This window comes from Lissotriton vulgaris, chromosome 4_1, assembly GCF_964263255.1.
Source record: "Lissotriton vulgaris chromosome 4_1, aLisVul1.2, whole genome shotgun sequence".
NCBI classification, from domain to species: domain Eukaryota; kingdom Metazoa; phylum Chordata; class Amphibia; order Caudata; family Salamandridae; genus Lissotriton; species Lissotriton vulgaris.
The window spans coordinates 219,498,303-219,522,023 of record NC_141691.1 but is presented as its reverse complement, the minus strand read 5'-3'; the positions used below and the strand labels follow the sequence as shown (position 1 = coordinate 219,522,023).

At 46.8% G+C, this 23,721-nt stretch overlaps 1 protein-coding gene across 1 annotated transcript in view; it reads left to right on the top strand.

The window, feature by feature from the left end:
* MCTS1 (MCTS1 re-initiation and release factor) overlaps nucleotides 1–23,721 on the top strand; it is a 112,284-nt gene that overhangs the window by 28,903 nt on the left and 59,660 nt on the right. Inside the window, exon 3 of the mRNA XM_086918514.1 lies at nucleotides 9–106. Coding sequence (XP_086774640.1) covers nucleotides 9–106 — 98 coding nt within the window. The remainder of the gene's footprint in view (nucleotides 1–8; nucleotides 107–23,721) is intronic.

Below are 23,721 nucleotides of genomic sequence, written 5' to 3'. Positions count from 1 at the left end.
TTTTCCAGTCATGAGCATATTGAGATATTAACAGTAAATGGAGAGTTGCTTTTCTTCAGACAAAGGGAAGGGCCGTTTTATCCAACTCTGAGATTACTTCACAAATGTAAGTTTGTTGGCCTGGAGGGATGTTTTTAAAGGATAATAACACAAGGGGTTGAGCTGTAATAATTGGAAGGAAGTGGGGAATGTTTAATGCTCTCTTTCTACAGAAAATACATTTTTGGTTTACAGTGTTGGCTTAAAATGTGTGAGTTTTTAAGTATCTAAATTTACACCTGAAGATGTATACATGCATACAAATTCAGATTTAAACTCACAAATTGTGCAATGAGTTGAACGCTTTCTTATTCGAGAAAATTCAGATGATAAAAGAGGATATTCCCCCTAGACCTCTTATCAGTGCTAGCCCCTCTGAAGATATGAATCCAATAACTCCCAGCACTTCTGGCAGTCACCAAAGTTGTCTCTTGAAGTTGATAACAAAGATAAAATCCTGCTGGGCCTATGATATCTTGCATGTGTGTATATATTATTTGCACAGGGCCTCTAAGGGTGGCACAATAAGTGCTGCAGCCCTTAGAGGCCTTCCCTGGCCACAATGACCTTGGTACAGGTAGTAACATTTACAAGGGACTGACCTGTGGCCAAAGATTGTCAAGTTTTTAATGCAGTTTAGGGAAAGAACATAGGCCCTGGGTACCTGTTTGGCAGGAACCCAGGGAGCATTCATTCAAAGTACAGCAGCAGTTTAGCAAAAAGTGGGGGCAACCATGCAAAAAGGGGGCACTTTCTTATTAATCTGTTTTGAAGAATTACCGCCCATCTCCTTAGTTCCTTACCATGCCAAGATACTGAAGGCCTGCATCGCCTAATAGCTTTGCTTTTTTCTAGAAGACTGTACCTTACTTGGCTCTCACCAGGTGGGTTTTCGACCCACACATTCTTCGGAATCCGTCATACTATCCGTGTTGGATAGTATGAGAGAGGCAGCTGACAAACGATGAGCCCAGGCATTAGTCCTTTTGGCCTAGCGGCGGTCTTTAACACAGTGGCTCATGATATCTAAATTAACTGTGTCAAAGCTGTCCTTCTGCAGGGATCAGCTCTGGAGTGGATGAAATCCTTCCTCTAGGACTGATATCAGTTGGTTTGCCTATTCCCTTTTTGTTCATCCAAGGTCAGACTTGACCGTGGAGTACTAAAAGGCTCCTCTTTGTCACCCATATTATTCACTCTTTGCATCCGCCTATATGGACTAACTCCAGAGGCGTAGGGTGAAAATATATACCTATGTGAAGGACATGCAGCGACTTTTTGACATTGATTACTTGCAGGAAATCTATAGATCCTTTCTAGAGCACAATGCTCTACATCTGTGACTGGATGAACTGTCATCAGCTGAAGTTCATTGGAGATGGGTGCCCCTCCTATTCCAAGTGTAAGAAAGTGGCTCTATATATACTGGACCAAAGTAAGGTACAGTGTGTACAGAGTCCACAGTCCCCAGAGGTTTGGCAGAGGCTAAAGTTAGATATAACCTTACTCTCAAAAGTGGTAGCTTGGTCGAGCAGTAAGGCAGTATCTGAGGACAGTGTAAAGTATTTGTTGTACACACTCAGTCAGCAAATGGTCTTACACACTCAAGAACAGAACTCTAGGCCAATTGTTTTGTATAAAAATATATAGTCGTTTTATTTTACAACCAACAAGGTATCAAATTATACTTTCTCAGAATGAATTACTTTTAGTTAAATACTTTTCAAATAGGCAATAGACTTTTTGATTACACTAGTTACAGTTGTTGCAATAGGCAACACAATTTCAAACATAATGCAACATTGAGCTCAATGGGGAATTTCTAGTTACATGCAATTAGTTACTTTGTAGATTATTTTTCTAACCACAGGACTGGAAGCTAGATTCAAACCTGGGACATGTCTAGTAAACAGTTAAGTAAAAGCGTTTTGGTTACAGTAGTGATTTTCTTTTTTTATAATTCTTTTTATTAAACAAAATCAACAAAGAAAACATCAGGTGACACGAACAAAATAATACATATCAATTGACGACATTCCATATCTTCAGAGTATATTGCCACTATCTCAGTTGGCGGATCAAGGGGACATGTGCTCCTCGGTCATCTGGACCCATTGGGGTCGGTACAAATGTCCCCCCTATATTTATTCCAGGCCTCCCAGATCTTGCTCCACTTCTCCGGACAACCCCTGGCAGAATATACTGATCTTTCCCTGAACATACATCTGTCCAAGTCCTCCCTCCATTTCTCCAACCGAGGTGGCTGACCGGCTCCCCACGTTGCGCTTTGCTATCATGAGCGCCAACGTCACCCATTGCTTCCTATATGCGTCGAGGTCGGTTGGCTCCCAGATATTCAGAATACACCTACGGGCTTCCATCCGCAATTCAATACCCAGGACCGCTCGCAACTTGTTAAGGACCCTCCTCCAAAACCCCTGCACGCTACAATTGTGATTTTTAAGGAATATTAATGTATTTTAAAAGTTGACACTTAGAAACTTTTTCACGTAGAATCGCCAATATTATCCTATGGGAGGAAATTCACTTAGCAGGTAAGTAGTGTTATGATTACTATTTCGTACTCCGTTTTGGATCTTGGATCCAGCACTTGTGCATCTCCTGAAAACAATCGAAAGAACGTGTTTAAGTCAAACAGGCGATTTGTAAAGAATATTTGTAGTTTCTGAAAACCGACATTTAGACAATGGGTTCCTATGGAAGGAAATTCCAGTTACTGGTAAGTACGGTTAAAATTACTTTTCAGGGTCAGTGCTGGGCTAAAAGATGCAGCACTGGGTTCTCTCCTGATAACAGGTGAGTAAATCGAAATTAGTTGTTCGACTGATTTTAGATGAATATTTTAAAGTTCCAGAAACCAGTTAATGTTATCCTACGGAAGGAAAGTGAGTTATACGCTTTTGGGTAAGTACTCGACTGGCAGAGTTAAGGTTCTGGGCATAGACTTGGAGGTCTTCCAGGGTCAGGTAGGTACAGTTGGTACACCCTCAGCGGCACAGGGGCAGCCGGGTACAGAGGTAGTTAGGCCCCATGTTGTCCAGTGAGAGGCTGGGGGCTTTCGGTTGGTGGCTGCTGGCAGCTGTAGGAGCTGGGCCCCTGGTCTCTTGTTCAAGGCCAATGGGGAAGTAGATTAGGACAAAGGGTGCACGGCCAGGGGCACTCGGGCGGCTGGGTGCAGGGTGCTTTTGCGCCGTTGTGCGCTCCATGTTATTCAATGGAGATATTGGAAAGTGAACGACAGCTGCAGGCTCAGGGACGGAGATTCTTCAGGAGCGACTAACACTTTGAGGGGTAAGTTGGGATCTTGGAGGCTAGGTAGGCACCCCGGAGTTGGGCACAGGTGGCCAGGGGGTGCCGGGTGCAGGGGTGTCTTGACGTTGGGGAAATCTTATCCTCTGCTGGTCACGGTTGGAGAGGTCCCTTGCTCTGAGGCTGCAGGCGTCATCTGGGTCGTCGAGGAGGGTACTTGGGCACTGGATTACAGGTCAGAATTGCTGGGGGGATGTCCTCGGGGTCTTTGTCCTCTCGGGCACAGGCCGGGTTCGGCGGGTGCACAGTGTGTGCTGGATTTGCGGTTCCTGGCTGACACTAGGGGTATTGCTGTTAGAGCAGAACCACTGCTCATCCGAGTCCCAGTCTCTAAGAGGTTCAAGGCAGGCAGGTCCTCCGAGGTTCTCGAGGTTGCTGTCTGCAGGAGATGCTGGGATTTAGCAGGAGCAGGTTCAAGGATCAACAGGCCTGTAGGGCTGGGGCCAAGTCAGTTGGTGTCGTCCTCTTGTTAGCAGCTGCACAGCAGGTCTTCTTTCTTGTTTTGAAATCTGGATCTGAGGAAGGAAGATTCAGGGTGCCGCTAAATACTACATTTAGGGGAGTTACAGGTAGGGGGAAGGGCAGGGACAAATCAGTCCCTGTCCTGGGGAGAGTGGACCCCTATCATGCTCCTCTCCTGTGGGGCAGGAGCCTATTTCTGATTGGGCAGGGCTCCCCATCCTCAAAATGGCCAGAGACCGGAGTTGTGCTTCACCTCGCCTCTCCCACCTGAGGGGTGGAGTTGGCACAGGCTGGCACACTCCCTTTCCTCATGTAGGGTTTTCCTCCAGTCTTCCCGCCAGGGTAGGGGTCAATACCGGTGGAGGCCAGTTGCTGAGTACAGCAAGTGGTCTGGTGAAGCTCGAAAAGGCGACATTCCTTTGAAGCTTCCCCCTGCCCATCCTGGGGGAGGAGACCTAGCACCTCGCCCTGGATGTGCATTGTTGCAGGCCCAGGAGAGCGGGGGCTCTCCACCCAGGGGTCCAGCAACATGTCTGCTGTGTGGCAGCCTAGGCAGCCTCCCAGACAAGCCGTTGATTGTAGGTTGGGTTTCTGGTGGCATCTCTAAGATGCCCTCTGTAGTACATTTTATATTAAATCCCACACTGGCATCAGTGTGGGTTTAATGTGCTGAGAAGTTTGATATCAAACTTGTCAGTCTTCAGTGTAGCCATTATAGTGCTATGGAGTTCGTAATGACAACCTCCCAGCACAATATACTCTTAATGGCATTACTGTACTTACAGTGCTCAGGAATGGCCCTGGGTACTGCAGGGGCACAGAGCTCATGCACCTGTGCCCACACCACTGGCATAGGACACCCAGCTAGAGAGGTGACTGATGTATGCCAGGGCAGTGGGTTTGTGGGCATGGCATACAGGGATGTGTGCCATGTCGACTCTTTGTTTAGTTCTGTACCAGGACACTCATCCTGCAATGGCAGTGTGTGTGTCAGGGTGCAGGGCACCTAAGGGTGGCACAATAAGTGCTGCTGCCCTTAGGGGTCTTCTCTGGTCACAATGCCCTGGGTACCATTTACCAGGGGCTGACATGTGGCCAGAGATGCCAATTGGATTTTAGTTTCAACACAGTGTTAGGGAAGGAACACCTGACCTGGGCACCTGATTGGCAGGAGCCCAGGATAGTCAGTCAAAGCACATCAGCGATTCAGCAAAAAGTGGGAGCATACCATGCAAGAAAGATGGCCCTTTCTCACACCTAGCACTTAAAAAAAAAAAAAGACCTTTCATTGAAGCCCCAGATAGGTGCAGTGACTTGGTCTTTTTTTACGAACTTGGGAAAAAAAAACTATTTAAATATTCTCCATTGAGGCTATCATTTAGATCATTATGGCCCTGGTCATGTCCTGAATTGACCATGCTAACTCTGTCTGGGCCTTCCCAAGGGGCTTGAGTTAGAGGCTCCAGTTGATCCAAAACCAAGGAGCTAGATTGGTCTGGCGTCATCCTAGATTTTGCTACACCAAACCTCTGCTGGTAAAATGACATTGGGCTCCCTCTCGCTCAGAGAAGTCTTTTCAAAACTCGATACAGTAAAAGCCCAACTTTTGTGACATCTGAAATTATAGCCCAAAGCGCAATCTTAGGTCTGCGTGCCGAAACCTACTCAAGGTCCCTAAATTTAACAAGAAGAGACAGGGTGGAACCAGGTTTGCAGTGCATACTTGCTCCTGGTGTCTGGAATTACTTTTCCCCCTAACATCAGAGCCACGACCTCGTATACAAGCTTCAGAACTTTACTAAAAAACCTGGCTCCTCAGATATGTGTATAGTTACGTTTGAGTCGACACTGCCTCAGTGCTCTTCTAGCGGCATGAAACCTTTTTGGTACGCGCTCTTTATAAAAGTGCAGTAAAATAATATAACCTTTTAAGAAAATGCACACTCTAATGTAGTTTGTTTGGTGGCCCCAGCACTTTTATCAATGCCTACTGTGCCTTTCCTTAAAATTCACTTCTAGAGACTTCTGTCCCTCTCCCATTGAGTTGTTGAATTTCCATCATAGCAAAAGCTGCAGAACGGATTTAAACGGACCTGGACATGAAATTAGAACTTTGCTCCGAATAAGGCTTTTTCCTGTTTTGATATAGATCCTTTCAGAAGTTTTAGAGCTTTAGAGATATTTGGATTTTATTAAAGGGTTTGCATATTTTGAAGGGTTAATCAGTTGCTTATCTGGACCATTAATTCACTGACCCAAATTTGAAAAAGAAATTAATTTTGATCAGATTTGAGGGGAGGGGGGTTTGGGGTAATTTCTTTGCCTTTGGTAATTTGAAGGAGTTTGGTTGATTTGCTAGGATGGTGAAAAAGATTTATTTCTGAGGCACTTGCAGGATATCAGATACCGACCCTGCACCCTGTAAGGAAAATGTCCGGGACGAGCACAGCAACATTCAACTCCAGGGAGGGATACGTTGGGGGTCGTCCCAAAATGGCAGACCCTGGTGTTTTTTTTTGTTTTTTTCCCCCAGGGATTCACAGATGAACCTATGGATTATGGATATATATTTTTTATGTTTGATTTGCAGACCCAAATCCAGCTCTGCAGGTCAGCTATTTATTTCTGGCGGCAAATGAGCAAATCCTGCAAAAATGCAGGATGCAGCGCTGAAGCACAAATTAGGCGGTCACAGCCTGCTGCATGTGATTTATGACGAGACCATGCCTCCAAATGCCATGTGCTTCTGGATTGGAGGGCGGGTGGCTGGCATGGGCAGTACGCTGGTTTCCACAGCTGAAGACCTTGCTTGGTATCGCCAAGCCCTTTCGCCAGATAGTACTGTGCTAGGCCAAGGTTCATGCATACTGGGATCAGGGTGTGGCTTTAGCCTCATTTAGATTTCAGAATGGAATATAAGAGCATGATAGTTGGATGCTTCATATATAAAAAAAGAAATATTATTATGCTCCATTCTTAACCCTTTCGGTGCGTTGGCCTGCCGGGAGCCGTCTGACGCACCAGTGCTCATGTGTGTTGGACGGCTCCCGGCCTTCCACACATATTGCAGAGGAAATCCCTCTGGTGGGGGCACCAGAGGGATTCCCTTTTTGTCAAAACACCCTCGGGAGCTGGGGAAGATTTTCCCCCAGCTACCGACAGTGTTCTGATCATTTCTCTGAAATGACGGTCAGCTCGCCCGTCTTGTTGACGTCATTTTGGAGAAACTGAAACTCCATTTCAGTTTCACTGCCTTGGTGCTCACGTGGCTATCTCAGCCCCCCTGAGCACCGAGGCAGACGGAAGAGGTATCATTGGAAAGGGGAGAATCTCTCCCTAGTGGATCCCTGCTTGGGGTTCGCCTCAGGATGGCGATCCCCAAGCAGGAATCCACCATCTAGGCACCAGGGAGACGGCTGTTGCTCACCCCCATTATTTTGGGCACAGTCTTTCTGCCCCCCCTATCCTCCTGGGGGGCAGATGGGGACAGTAACCTCCAATCTGCCACCCCCCTCCCCTCCCTGGGAAGGCAAAAATCACACTAGGCACCAGGTATTTAGACTTATACCTGTAGGGGTGGGGGCTGCCCAACATGGGAATGCCAATGCCCTCAACCCCCTCCCCAAATTCTAGTCTCTCTGCGCCCCCCCCCCCTTGCCCACCCGGGTGGCAGATGGGGCAATCGCACACTAGGCCCCAGGGATTTTTTTAGACTTATGCCTGTAGGGGTGGGAGCTGGTCAAAATGGACATGCCAATGCCCCCAACCCCCCGCACCCAAATTAGTCTTTCGCCCCCCGCCCCCTGGTAGGTAGATGAGGCAATAGCCCTAAAACAGCCCTCCACCACCCCGGGGGGTGGGGGGGGGGGGGGGGGGAAGGGGAGGGTGGGAGCAGAAAGCCCACTAGGTACCTGGGATATTTTGTTTTAATGCCTTCAGGGTTGGGGGTTGCCCAAAATGACAATAGCCCTTTATCCACCCCTCCAGGTGGGGCAGAAAGCCCACTAGGAACCAGGGATATGTTTCTGGGCATGTCAGTGAAAAGCTGCATAGGCACGGGTCACTCCCCTTTCTTTAGGCACACATCTTCGCTGTTTCAGTATTATTTTTAGTCTCATCTACCCTCAAGCGGGGGCCCGAAAACCACTAGAAACCAGGGTGTGTGTGTGTGTGTGTGTGTGTGTGTGTACTGAACTGAACTTTGGCTGGCATTTTGCTGGCCGAGTGTGTGGGCTTGCACTGGACTAATGGTTTGTGTGGACTCGCGCTTGATGACGATGTGTGTAGATTGGCGCTTGCCTGGTGGTGTGTGTAGAGTGACGCTTGGCTGGCGGTGTGCGTGGATGGTGCTTGGCTGGCGGTGTGCGTGGATGGTGCTTGGCTGGTGGTGTGCTTGGGTGGTGCTTGGCTGGCGGTGTGCGTGGGTGGTGCTTGGCTGGCGGTGTGTGTGGGTGGTTGGCAGGCGGTGTGCGTGGATGGTGCTTGGCTGGTGTTGTGCGTGGATGGTGCTTGGCTGGCGGTGTGCTTGGATGGTGGTGTGCTTGTACTGACTCTTGGCTGGTGGTGTGGCTTGCATGGATCTCACAGCGTTTTTTACCTAGAATCCCCTGCAAACCTCCAATTTACTTAGTTTCATTTCCTTCACATTTCTGTATGAGATCACTGCGCAGGCACACATTTCCTACCACCCAGCATTCCTCTGGTCTGACGAGAAAAACGATACCTCACTTGTGTGGGTGCCCAAAGTAGCGTCAGCCTAAAAACGTATAAACAATCTGCCCTTTTGGACCCGCCTTGGGCCCCCCCTCAATCTCTACACATTTTTGGCCTTTTCATGTCATAGGCACTTGGCCCATCCACACAAGTAAGGTATCATTTTGATCGGGTGACTGAGAGGTATCAAATTTGTGTCTGCAGTGATCCCACAACGTTCCTACACAGATATTCCAAATCTCCCTGGACTCCCACAGGTGTCTAGTTTTTAGAAATGTCTGGGTTCTTTAGGTTCCCTAGACGTCTGCAAGCCTGGGACTATAAACACAGGAGTCCACATATCTATAACAAAATGGCCTTGTTTTTCAAGGGTATCGCCTGCGTTTTTGGTCCCGGGCTCAGCAGCCATCTAGGGAGACCTATCAAACCCAGACATATCTGAAAACTAGAGGTATCTAGGGCAGTGCGGCTTTTATGTATCTCCCAACATTTCATAGCCAGCATTCCCTGTAAACCTCAAATTTAGCTAAAATAATCTTTTCCTCACTTTTCTGTGTGGGAAAGTTGTCGGATCAAGTGACCGCCATAAATTTCCTACCACCCAGCGTTCCCGCAGTTTCCCGATTTTTAAAAATTTTACCTCACTGGTGTGGGTAGGCCTAGTGCCCACGGCAGGAAACACCCCAAAACGTACTGTAGAGACATCAAAATGACATATCAAGAAACAACCTGGTTTTGCAGAGGGGGGGAGGGAGGGGGTGTATCACCTGGGTTTTTGGCCCAAGGCTCGGCGGAAATCTAGGAAAACTTACAAACCCACACATTTCTGAAAACTAGACACCTGGGGCAGTCCAGGGAGGTATGGCTTACATGGACCCCCAATGTTTTCCTACTCCGAATCCCCTGCAAACCTCAAATTTAGTTGGCAAAATAAATGTTTTTTCCAATTTTTGTGTTAGAAAGCGGTGGGATCACCAGGCTGACAAAAATTTCCTACCACCCAGTTTTCCCCTAAGTTTCACGATTAAAAATGGTACCTTACTTGCATGGGTGAGGCAAGTACCGACGATATGCAAGGGCCCAAAACGTATTGTGGAGATATCAAAATTACCTATCACAAAATGACCAGGTTTTGCAAGGGGGTGTTACCTGGGGGTGGGAAGGCGTACAGCAAAAGGGTTAATGATAAGGTATGTTTTTTATGTACATAAAACATTAAAAGAAGTTTTAAAAAAAAACAACTCCAAACCTTATGTTGTGAGAAGGAAACTTACCCGAAAAGCCACTAAAATTAGCTGGTTATGCTTATTCTATAACCATAACTCTCCCCCAATGCACTGCTCATTACTGCACTCATAAAGGTACAGATGACATTATTGATCACTTCACTGGTGACACAAAACATCAACTAACCATTGGCATATTTGAGGACATCACTTATGCCGGCAGTGTAGCCATCCTGCTGATGAAATGAGGAGAAAGTGATGCTGATGGGAGAGCTATTTTTAGATCTCGCCGAAGAACTGTTTATGTGTTTGCTCTTCAGAGACATATTAATTTTTCTAACATTTGGTTTAGAGGAGGCGAATTGCTTACCTTTGGACGATTTATTTTCCACTCATTGCTGGTTTCATATTGGTCAGCTCCCATAGACTTCCTTTCTCATTTGTGTGCTTGGCCCTTCCTTGGAAAAAACACAGGTGATGGACAGAATGCAGAACAATGTCTTACATTCATTCACCCCAGTACAAAGATCTGGGCCTAAATCCATCGTTTTTTTGCACTCCACACCACCCTAGGTCAGACAATGGCTATATGCAAATCAGCCTTGACCCTGTGCCTCATGGGAACAGTCCAGCCCGAACTACCAAGCCATGTCTTTCCTAGACCGGAATCAAGCATCCAAGGACCGGTTTCTGGCTATCAGCCTTCTTCAGCCTGGATAGCTTGACTCCAGTGATGTGGAGAGCCTGGGACTCACGTCTGAGCATACCCAGCCCACTCGGGGTGAAAATTGCATGGACTCATTGCTTGTGTTCTTCCACTGTTCATTAGGTCTCGCCTGAGCCAGCGCATGCACTGCTCTGGCGAGACTTTTAGTAAGGGCTTCGGAAAATGCTACCACTGTGGCCTAAAGCTGGTGGTTATGTGCGCAGGGGTGCGCTTACGAGCAGAGGCACCATATGGCTTTCCTCGTCATGCTAATTAAGCGCATCGTTCGCCACGCTTGATCGCGATCACTTTCGCGGCCGAGCGGCCAATGCTTATTTGTTTGTGGTGCACGTCCCGCCATTAACGTTCATATATCAATTCAGGTCCATGTTGATCTTACATGCCACTCTATGTAATGTTGTTTTCCGCATCTTTTTCATGCCAATAAAAATAATTGCTAAAAATAACTTTTGGTGAAACTTTAGCTCTAACTGATGTTTGAAGGAAAGGCCCAGCGAGGGCCCAAAGGAAGGCGGGCGGCATCGGATTTCGACATGAACAGGAGGAAGGCCGGAGGAACCCTGCTGCCAAGTCTTGTATCCTCCCACTCCTCCCCTGGCGCTAGTGCTGGTTTGTGCTGCCATTAAAACAGACTATAGAGACAAGCGACCCTCTAAGTGTGAGTGGCTTTTTGGCCATGTGAGCTGGTGTGGCGTCGTTTAATAGTGCTGTTATAAATTATTTGCGAGGGTGGTAGTCCGTTGCAGGCAGGTAAACGCTGTTTAGCATTTTCACCAAGTACCATCAAGCTATTGACAGACAGTTTCCATCTTTATGCTTCGAGTTTTTCGTCAATATTACCACTGCCTAACTTCATTTTGTTAAACAGTATGGCTCTCCTGACATCTAGTGGTAATATGGTATTACAGCAAACACACACAACTTGCCAAACGTTTATGGGCGTGCGATGAAGGTCAAGTCTTGTATTCAGTGCCTCACGTATTGAAATGTGGACTAACACAGAATGGCCACCTGCTCACGGCAGAAGCTCTTTATTTAATCTTTAGATCAGTGTCCATTTCAAAGGCTGCACCACCGTAAATGCAGCTCTAGAAGTTATAAAGTGACCTGTCTTAAAGTGCGTTCAACAATCACATACACGTTTCCCCTTTTTTAGGGCTCTGCATGGTGCAGGTTCTAAATTTTGAGTACTGTGTGGTTTATTATCAGCCTATTATATAACAACATTCAGGGTGTAAGGAGTCCAAGAAGCACAGTTTCAATACATCATCTCAACCAACAAGTTGCCAAAATAAAGAAAAAACTATTCTAAGAAACCAAATGCAGCCCAGATTTGTCTGATTAAGGAGTTTCCATTTCATGATTTTGCCCCTTGTAAAGCGAAAGTTGTCTACAGTAGAGCGTTGCTTTGCACAATCTACTGCGACATAATGTTTGCTCTTGTTCTGATGGTAAGAAAATGACAGAAATGTGAACTGATAACATTACCCTCTGATCCCACCTTTCCTGTCCTTTCTTTAATAAAGCAATATTGGAGAATTCATCATACCACCAGCACTTAGACGCTCATTTTGAAATCCTACCTATGAAATGGAGTCCATCTGTAAATGAGTGTCTTTCGCTGTTCGAGCAAGCGTGACCGAATGAGCTCCAGGCAGAACAAAGGGCCAACAGGCAGTGCTTAATGTGAGTCAGTGGTTGCAGGTGGGGACCCTCATTTTGGGGAAAAGGCAGGTATTTTTGCTCATCACACTTTCACCCCCAGCATGAGCGGGAGAAACACAAAAGGGGGAAAGAAAGAGGAAGAGAAAAAGAGAAATACTATGATTGCTACAGCAACAGTTACCCCATGAGTTCTCTCTGCAAAATTAGACTTTCCAAGCTCCTTTAAATTTGTATGAAAAAAACATAATGTCAACATCCATGCAGTTGCAAAGTAAAGAAACAGTTCTAAAGTTAATTTGTGAGAAAAAGGCACAACCATTTCTAACAATAACTAGCACTCCAAGGAAATATTGCCCGTTTACTGGGACAAACTAGACCAGGGCGTAATTGCTGGAAACTCAATGATCTATATATAATTAAATTATCAGGATCTATACAAGACTCTGGGCGCTTAACAAAACCTTCACACACCCCTAACTGAAATGTGCTAAGAATAGTTGGTGACTGAATTCGTTTTTTGTGAATTTAACTTTTGTATACAAAAACACAACACAAAGTAAATCGAACAATAACAATCAAAATTTAAATTAAAACGCAGTGGTGCATCTGAGTAAAACAACATGCATTTATGGACCATTCAACAAACCAGGTGCACCAAGAGGGATATATAAGAGATTGAAATACCCAACCGATCAGTGACCAAGTAAACCAGCATTGGCATAGCCAATAAGTCTCGCCTTTGGTACCTTTAGAAGTGTTTAGCCTTGCAACAGTTGATGTTGTTGCACCAAGGATATTGTGCTGCATACCTATATACTTATAAGGTCCCAAAAGCGAGAACTATTGGCTATGCCAATGCTTGTTTTTTGTTTTTGTTTAAGCACTTTACCAAAGTGCGTCTTTATCAGATGTCTCTCTCTTTCTCTCTCTTTCTCTCTCTCTCTCTCTCTCTCTCTCTCTCTCTCTCTCTCTCTCTCTCTCTTGTCTGTCTTACACCGGCCCGTGTTGCCCCCACTCCCCCCCCTTAATTTTTCTTGTTGCCCTTCCATCGTCCTTCGTTTTCCGTCCTGTATTGCCACTTCCAGCCCCCCTTTCCATGTTGCACCTGCTCTCCCTTCATTGTCCGTGTTGTCCCTGTCCCCTCCCCAACCTCAGTTGTCAATGTTGACTTGCCACCTGCCATTGCAAAACGAAACGGCCACATAATAGTGCTTTTCCCCCACACCTTTCATTGTATCCCCTCCCTCCCTTCTTGTTGCCTCCCACCTCGCCATCACTCCCACGAGCAATAAAAAAACAAGCGTTTTTTAAAACCTGCAAGCGATGAGTAAACACGCACTTTATACTTGTAGTCCTTGCTTACGAGAAGCAAGGCTGGCAGTGAAAGAGGCGGAGTTACTGCCACCCGTGCTTCTCGAAAGCAACAACTAAGTATGAAGTGCGTGTTTCCGCACCGCTTGCAGGTTTAAAAAACATACATGAAATGCATTGCCGTTTACAATGCCAGTAGCTCAAACTTGGGCAAATAAGAGACCTATTGCATTGCAAATGCTGGTTTTATTTCAAGTTACTTGCATTGGTATGCCGTGTACCAACGCTCATGCTACTGTCTTCTGAGCAGTGCTCCATGCGCCAGCCATTTTTATTTTACAAAGTTAGCACTGACTCTATCCCTGATGTCTCAAGGTAGGGATTTAAGGCCACTGCAGGGATGACACTTTGACTAATCAGGAGTGATGTTATGGTGTACAAGTGCTAGACACACAGATATCGGTCCAGCACACAAACACATCCAGCATTCATCTGGGGTGTGATTCAAGCAGAATAAAAGTTTTCCTGTGCATGAGCAGGACCTGCCAACTATTGATGTGTGTCTCTGGTGTTTTACTGCTGCGCCTACAAAGCACACGCACCCACGCCCTTCTCAGAACACTGGCTCCTTTTAAGATGTACTGGGGCGATCCACCAGGGGGAAGAAGTGTGTTTATTGTACAGAAAGCATTATAGACAAGGTTGTGGTACACACATGCAATTTGAAAACGGTGTAACTTGATCCCAGGGAATGCAGGAGTAAGTCAAAAGGAAGTCACACACCACAGAAGAATATTTGCGATGAACTGAGCTCCAAAACATCAGTAATAAAACACTAGGTTATGCTCAAGCGATGTTTACCTGGCTGGTTAAAGAGTCGGCAAAGTCATAACTGGGAGAGTTAAAAGGAAAGCCTTTTATTGCAGCTGGATACTCGTGAAACGCTTTATAGGTAAAAGCGAGAGACTGCCTAACAAGATGCTGCTGAGCAAGACACCACTATTTATTAACACACGGAAGTTAGGAGGAGGCATTCTGTGAATGAGCCGGACAAATCAACAATCACCCGCCAGAACAAGTCCTGTAGTCATCGCACCGAAATAGAGCCAGCAATGCTAAGCAGCAAGTAAGATTAGGTTCAAGAGACCTCCCGCTGCACTCATGCTGACATTACACAAACATCCCTTTATAAAGGAGAAGAATCACAACATCCCTTATAAAGGAGGAGAATCACAGCATCCCTTAAAAAGGAGGAGAATCACAACATCCCTTAACAAGCATTTGCAATGCAATAGGTCTCGCATTTACGCTACTTTGAGCTATTGGCATTGTAAATGACAATGCCTTTTATTTATGCTTTTTAAACCAAAACATAAATATAAGGCATTGTCATTTAAAATGCTAATAGCTCAAACTCGGGTAAATGCAGGACCTATTGCATTGCAGATGCTTGTTAAACTCGGTAACACTGTCTGGAAATTGATATGACCTCATTAGTACTATTTTAATACCCCTCCAGGGAGACAGTGAGCGCTACAAATCTGCTGGGCAGGGCTGCAGTACATTTAATAGGGCAAAGTCTACATTTCTTTAAATAGAACAATGCCTACACTCCGTAGCCTGAAAATAAATGAGTCAGGACAAAATGTTGAGTTCTAGACAGGCGTCACACGCACCGAATGGGCAGCCCATGCGCCGCTTACAGCAGAGCATGTCTGAGGGGCAGCTGTACTTTTAATGGGGCAGAGGACGTTTATCGAAATGACAGGCTAGAGCTGTGTGTCAACACCTACCGGTGCACACGAGTACTGCTTTAACATTTGCAGATAAAGTCTCACCTCTAGGAAATATTCCCTAAAGTTAGTAATCTGTGGTTAGTAGTATCCATAAGAAACGGGTCACTTTGCTGAGAGGAGAAACGAGACCTGTTAACAGTGACAGAACAGACCGAGAAGAGAGGAGGCCGAAGACAAATTGGGGACAAACAGTGGCACAGACCAGACGCATGTAACCTGGGAAAGGAGATTTAAGTCACTTGGGACAGAGAGTGACGCACCTGGGATTAGTGACTAATAAAGACAGTAAAACTAAGGGACACGAAAAAGAACAGCGACACCAGGAGCCCTACAATAGAGGCAGAGGGACACAAGGGGTCACAGAGAGGGAGATTAAACAGTGGGACAGAAGACAACACAGAGCGACATGGGACACACATGGGAAAAGTGACGAAGAAGAGACACCTTGGGATACAGACTGGCAGGGACGAGACACTCAGAATAGAGACACCAGGGGTCGGACACGGGGAATACAATCAGTGGAGCAGTAGAGGGCAGACTATAAAAGAACAGACACAAACCTGAAGACATCCTGACAGAAGTAGAGATTAGCACACACAGTGATAATATATACAGGCAATGGAGAAAGTAACAATTTACCCAGCATGCCGGTGCCTCCAAGGCCGGTCGAATCTGGTGAAAAGTATGTGTAGTGCCAGATTTATATTGACACAAATCACTGTGCACCAGCCCTACCTGCCTATAAGATAACAAGCCTTTCAGAAATCAACCCCTTTCCAAGCAGGTTTCCTCTAAGATACAAAATGCCGGGCGCACTGAGGTAGAATGCGGAATACAGGACATCCTTTCCACAGAAGGTGAGGGGCGCACTCTCCCTAATTCTTACCTGAAACTTCACAGCTGCCCAGTTTGTGATCTCCATTCTGCTTCTTCCCTGTGCTGTCAAGGACGGGACCGACTTTTCCTCAGAGCTGCCCACTGAAGTAGTGTGGCTCACTAGTTAGAGGCGGCAGACCCGAGAGCAGAGGACGGCCCGGGACCAGGGTTCGATTCCCGGCGCGGCAGGTTTCTGGACCAGGGTCAGCGGACTCGATAATTCTCTCGCCTCGGTGCCCACTCTGATCAGCGATCACACTCAGCAACTCTGGGCATTAGCTTGCCTCATCTTCACTAACGGCCCCACCAGACCACCGGGGATGCCTGGTCTCACCCTGGAGATACCCATTAAGGGACCATCTCTCAGGGAAGCCAGGAAGGGTTTCGCAGCGGTTGAAGCGCCTTGGGACCCTACGGGTAAGTAGTGCGCTATATAAATGCCAATACAATACATACTGCATTCAAGCGCAGAGTAGTGAGTAGTCCTGGGAGTAGCGTTTCCTGGTTCATCACCCCTCCCACTGTCACATTATCTGCCTGGCATGTGACAAAGGTCACAGGAAACAATATGTTGTTAAGGGGCACATGACCCAATAGAAACCATGCATCTACTATTTTGTAAACATACTCGAGGTACACAGGAATATGCCCAACAATGCACAGAATGGCTGACCAATATATAACAAAATAAAGGAGGGAAAGCAATCGCCTAATTTGTGCACACAAAACAATTTGTAGAACAGAAATAACAACAGATGATTCAACCAGAATCTTTCATCAGTCTTCCATTTCTTTCGAAAAGGGTGGCTGTATTCCTTATTTATTGCACAATCCAAAGCGGCCCAGCGCACGTTAATGTCCGTATCTTCGATACAGAAAGGCATTCAGGGCACTTTGTACCACCAATGTGTAAAGTTTGATGTACGCGATTGCCACGCTCGCAGCCCGAGACTTGCATAGCCTGAGTTGGCTCTGAACGCGCGAGAGACTGACTCCGGAACAGCATTTAGCGGCTGCACGCCCCGCCCATCGTTAAGTGGGCGGCTTCACAGAGACAAAACGAGCGATGAGGAGTATTTACGGAGTATGTTTGACGGAAATGGTGTTGTCGCTCCAGCACTGTCTAAGAGCCCAGCCCTGGCGAGAAACACGGTCTCAGAGCTCTGTTGAATGGATTAGTGCTGGTAAGTAGTCACCCAAGTAACATGAGCCTAACTTTAATACGAAGCAGCTTGTCTGTGGCGCAACCCGTGGGTTAAGAGCCATCCGCCCTCTACCGCGTCGTGTCCTGTTCCCGTCCTCCTAGAGTCTGTGCATGGCCTCTGGTTCGCTGCCGTCCCGTGACCACGCGCAGTCTGCGCTCCCGGATTCCTGCGCGCGCTCTTTGCAGCTGTGACCGCTGTCAGTGCGACAAGTGCCCGCTCACCTGTGGAGAGAGGCTGCCCGAGGGGATTACCTGCCGAGGGAGGTAGCCAAGTGACACCCGGGCAGGCTGAGGTCTTCGCTCCTTTCTCAGCCCGAGTGGGTGGCCCGTAGCTGAAGCCTTGAGCACGAGTTTGGGTCTGTGGGGCGGATCCTTTCTGATGTCAGACCCGGTAGTAATTACAAAACCGAAACGGACGTGGAAAGATTTCCCTACAATGCCGCTGTGGGAGGCGGCGGTGATTTTAAACAGCGCTCCTTCTTGCACAGAGCTCCACAGTGCCTTCCCATGCGTAAGGGGAGAGGTGCCCAGTGAGTGGGGTTGAGGGTGGGGGTGTACAAGCGTGTGTCTGAGTGTGTATGTGCGTGCGTGTGTCTGCTTAAGGGGGGGTGCGTGTGTGTATGCAGCGTGTGTCTGTTTAAGGGGGGGTGCGTGTGTGTGTGTATGTGTATGCAGTGTGTGTATGTGCGCATGCGTGAGTGTGGCTTTGTTTGAGAATGGGAAAATGAGGCACGGCGACGTGCGCGCTCACGAGGTAGAATCTCCGGCAGGAGACTCGTGACAGTCTCCTGTCTACATTCCCCCGAAAGTGATTACATTAGTTGTCTCCCTAGACAGCAAAAAGCTTCGCTTTTTGCTTTCGTCTAGGCGAGACCTAAAAAGGAGGAGAATCACAACATCCCTTAAAGGAGAGAACATACATTCCGCCCCAGAAAATGGTAGAACAAACTCTCCTTCAAGAGAGAGAAAGCTACAAGACAAGAGAAATTCATGTTTTATATTTCTCTATCCCATGATATTTTTAAATTGAAGACCTATGAAATAGAATGCAATCCAAAGCCCCTGTAAATGAAAGGAAAACTGCAGAACTAACGCTAAGTTAGTAGTGTACTAAGACACCCTTTTAATGTGGGGCATCTAACACGTGATGTACATACACTCACAAAGAGAACGGTCTCTTAAAGGAGTAAATTACTCTTAAATGCATCGCAGAAACCAAAACGGTGATGAAAGAAAAGAGATAATGGAGGTCAAGTTTAGCTTAAAAAAATAACCAATTAAAATCTGACAGAAAAAAGATAAAGAAGGCCATGGTTGTAAAAACACAAACGCTTACTGAGTACAAGTTCCGGCGTCTCACGAGTGCTGTGTGGGGCGACGGGCACTGTGAAAGACGGCATGGCGCACTGCTATTACAAAGAAGCGTCCGCCTTCGCCGTCGTCCCGCAAGTGCTGTGTGGTGTGGCAACCACTGTGAAAGCGCGCATGGTGCAATACTATTACAAAGAAGCGGCCACGTTTTCTTTTGAAGCTACTTATGTGGCGTAGCTTACAGAGCTGCCAACTGTGTGCCTGGGGTACTAGGTTCGAGTCTCTGCGTCTGCACTACAAAAAAAACTTGCCAATCCGAATAAATAAAACTAAACTTCTAACAAATAAATTGAAACTGGCGAATTTGAAACAAATGGTGCAGAGCACTTCAAAGTAAATAAGCAAATGCAAAGTCTATTAGGCAGGAAGCGGCACCGTTGCTTCAGTCCTACGAGTCCTGTGTACATTAATTAAGTTAATGCTTCTCCGAACTTCTAATAAAAAGCTCCAGAGTTAGGACACATGTAAAAGGGCCAGTCGTCATGGGAGATAACAACAGAAGACCGGGTCGTATTAAAGAGGGACTAATAAGCCTATTAACAAATCAGAAGCCAGCATCTACAAAGGACAATGGCACAAGCCAATGAAAAATGTGCGGAGAGTGGGCAGAGCTTTAATTCCATACCTAAATACAGCATGTCTCGAAGAAACTGCACAAGTGCTGCCTAGATGAGACCTAAAAAAGGGCTATGATGCTACCAGTGTTGGCCGCGTCATAGCGCTGTTAAGTGTTAATTGAGCCTGGACTTATATGGGTGTTGGATTTGGTCAAAAGCTGTGCTAGTTGGTGTTTCCATACTAGGGTACCCCTCACGGTCTCGTCTTTCCTCTATCCCCACAATCCAATACTGTTTTTTTTTTTTTAACCGCTACCCACAGCCAAAGTCCATGCCCAATGTGTTAAGTTCATGCCGAGCCTTTTCTCGGGCTTGAAGTAGGTCAAGTCCTGCAATTAGTTTCTAAAGATTGTGTGCAATTCAGCCCACAAGGTAGCTGGGTTTAGGCTTGTCTGAAGATGAGGTAATCTTAGATAACCATATGTAAAGACACATTATTAGTAAATAACAGCACATACAAAAATAAACAATTGCATCTCCACAGTAATGTCATTGATTAAGTCAGCATTGAGGAGGTAGTTCTGTCACCAGTGATTTATTCAGTGATTTAATTTATATCATCATGGGTGAGGTCATGAGCTGCGCATAAGGGTCGAGTTACAGTTGCGATCAAACCATGACTGGCTAATTTCGAGGTGTTCTTTGAGTCTTAACCACAAGGTCTCTCTAACCGTTTTTGGGGGGAATTTCTAATTTTGTTTTTAATGTTATCTGTTTTATGAGCAAAGAAAATTATAATTTACCCCTAATTATTTTAAATGGTAAACCTATATTATACATCACACACTGAATTATCTTTGTCAGTTTTCATGCAGATTGATTGTGGTGTCCGCAGACAAAGTAAGAAAAGAAGTATTGGTTTCACAATGTTATTTTTTTCTGCAAACAGAAATCCATGTGTTAATATTTGTTCTCTGCTACAGTAATGCACTGATTTGCACCAAACTTGGCTCTATGATCAAGCCTGCACCTTAATAGAGCGACCTCCTTTATTTCTTTTCTTTTTTTTAAACGTTTTTCATTGAACAAAACAATGGCACAGTACAATAAGTTGTCAGGTGACCACGATTAAGCACAATAGTTACAGTGGATAGGCTACATAGTAATTTGTGTGTATACAATCCTTATTTCTCTAACCCTCTTCGCTTGGTAGGTCTTGAATCTCATCCACCCGCAGACAATTTGCAGTTGTAGGGGACAGGCATATCCCACCTCTGTATTCCATCTGGTCCATTTTCGATCCCACTTTTTAGGGCACCCTCTATTTTTGAAAACCTCCCTCTCTGCGACCATGGCCCTGTCCATGTCCCCCACCCACCCCTTAAGTAGTGGTGGTTCCCCAACTCCCCTTTTTTTAGCAGTATTACGCTTCGCATGGGCCCACCCTAGTGAGACCCATGATTGTTATGGGTTAAGTCCGTTGCCTCCCATATGTTTAATAGGCAAAGTTTCGGAGATGAGTGCAGTTTTTTTCCCACCTACGTCTTCCATTTGTCTTGTGACCGCGTTCCAGTATCTTTAAATGACTGGGCACTCCCATATTGTGTGGAAGAAGGTCCCCGATAAGTCACATCGGCGAAGGCATTGGGAGTCAGATCATTTTCCCATCTTTACCAGGACATTTGCAGCTAGGTAAATTCGGTGTATGGTCTTAAGTTGGAGCAGTCTCAGCCTCATAGGGATGGCAATTTCCCTAGGGGAAGCAAAGGCCTCTTACCAATCATCGTCCTCTAACTCCCCTAGTCTGCTGCCCATTTTTGTCTAAGTCTTATCAGAGAGTCCGGTCAGTTATTAATCAGTTTTTTTATATGTTAGTGAAATGGCGTTCTTAGGCATTGGGTTTAACGGTAATCTATCTTCAAGCGGAGATGATTACGGTATTTGGCTATCCCTGGGCATCACCGCTTTCAGATTGTGCCAGTTGATAGTCTTTCTGAAGGTTGACAAATGTGATACCTTTATTGGTCCACATATCCTTCACCGATGAAATGCCAATCCGGTTCCAAATGTCAAACCCGGCCGGGGCAGGTGCTCAGGTGGCCCAACCACTCTGGCTCCCATAATGGGGTTGCCAGTGTGATTTCTTTTTTTTTATTTCATAGAGCAGGGGCGACAGGGGACAACCCTGCCGTGTTCCTCTACTGATGTGTATCGGCTCCGATACCCTATCTCCCAGTCGTAGACGGGCCGAGGGGTGATGGTACAGTGCCCCTATCCTCTGCAAGAACGGTTCGCCCAGGCCCAGTTTCCGCAGCACTCTGATCATGAACGGCCATTCGACAGAGTCGAACGCCTTTTCCATGTCCAGAAAAATCGCCAGCGCGCGGTTCTCCTGTTTGACATGCTGCATCGTGCCTAGCACTGTGCGGATGTTATAGGTTAAGTTCCTGCTAGGGACGAAGCCAGCTTGCTCCGGGGCAACCAGCTCAGGGACCAATAAGGCCAGTCGGTTGGCCAGCACTTTGGCATACAGTTTTGCATCTACGTTCAGTAGGCTGAGCGGTCTGTACGAGCTGCAGAGATCCGGGGGCTTCCCCGGCTTGGGGATAGTTATCAGCAAAGCCTCCCGCATGGAGAGTGGCATCTCACCATCCTCGCAAATAGTGTCAAAGAGGGTTATTAGTTGTGGGAGTAGAAGATCTTTAAAGGCTTTGTAAAAGCCCACCGTAAGGCCGTCGGAGCCCGGAGCGCTACCCGACTTCATGCTCCCCAGGGCCTCTAAAATCTCGTCTTCGTGTATTGGGGCCATCAGAAATTCCCTATCCGAATTCTTGAGGAATGGCATGGAAATGTGATCTAGGTAGTCATCTATCTCGTTTTCCGCGCCCCCTGCCTTGGATCGGTAGAGTTCTGTGTAATAGCGCCTAAAGGTCTCCAGCATTTGATCTTCCTCCGTAATCCTATCACACTCCGGGGTCTACAGTTCTTCAATCACTAAGGGTCTCCGGGAGCTCTTGACCATACGAGCTAATAGCGCCCCTGGCCTCTCCCCCTCACCATATGCCCGGGCTGTGGCGTATTTTCCCATGAAGAGAACTTCTCTGTCCGCAAGCGTGTTGTATTCCGACAGCAATTGCGACAGCGCCGGACCATCATCACTACTAGGGGGCCACAATTCTACGGTTCTCTAATTACGCCAATTTTGTTTCTAAGGTGGAAAGGTCTCTCCTAATGGCGCGTAACACGCTAGAGTGTTTGGACATGGCCATTCCTCTAATGAACACTTTGAAGGCCTCCCAGACCGTGAAGAAATCGTCAACCGAGTTGATATTGGTAGCAAAGTAATGTTCTATGTCTTCCGTCAGATCCCCACGGAAGGCGTCGTCCAGCAGCGCAAAGGGGGGGAATCGCCAGGTATGGGGAGGAATCCCCTTTCTGTCAGTGGACAGTCGAACCAGTATGGGGGAGTGGTCAGAGAGTGTGCGCGGCAGAACCTCACAAGAGCAAATACCACCCAGGACCCGATGGGAGGCTAGCCAGTAGTCTATCCTAGTATGTATGTTGTGGTAAGCAGAGTAGTGTGTGAAGCCTCTCTGCAGGGGGTGTTTGTCCCTCCAGACATCAACTAGGTCCAATTTGGTCATCTCCGCTTTCATATAGACAGCAGATGCAACCGGTCTCCGAGTTGGGCCCGCGGAGCGGTCTTTCGCGGGGTCAAACACGAAGTTGAAGTCCACCCCCCCCCCCCACAACATCTTAGACTGGGCGTGTGGTCTGCATTTAGCAGACAGGGTCGTGTAGAATTCCGGATCATCATAATTGGGGCCATAGACATTCACTAACAATATATCCAATCCTCTTCCCACACATCTAGCAAGGACATACCTACCCTCCAAGTCCACATGAACCGGGGTCAACTTCAATCTCGAGGAGGGGTTAGCCCAAGTAAGCACCCCACGGGCGTGTGTAGTGAAACCCGCTGCCACGATATTACCCGCCAACCCCCTGGTTTGTAACATCCTGCTGTTGGCAGGCAGGTGGGTTTCCTGCAGCAAAGCCAAGTCTACCTGATGTCTGAGGAGGTAGCTAAGGACCTTTCTCAGCTTGCGATGGTCATTTAATCCCCGCACATTCCAGGTCATGAGTTTGAGCATGTGGTGGGCCTGTGTATGAGCAGACATTACAGCGCTAGACATTGCAACATTATACAGACCACTTTGTGTTCAGGGGCAGAGAGAGCACAACACTGTAGGGTACAATTACTATTTGTGGCTCGCCAGCCACTCCATACATTGACATTTCCATAAATCCAGTCATTCGTAGCAAACCTCGGGTTCTTCAACATTCCAACGTAAAAAATCCCCCCTAACCAATCCTTGTTCCCCATCCCTCACCCACCCACAGCCGACCACCCCCAACCCGGCCAGACTGGTCCCCACAATAA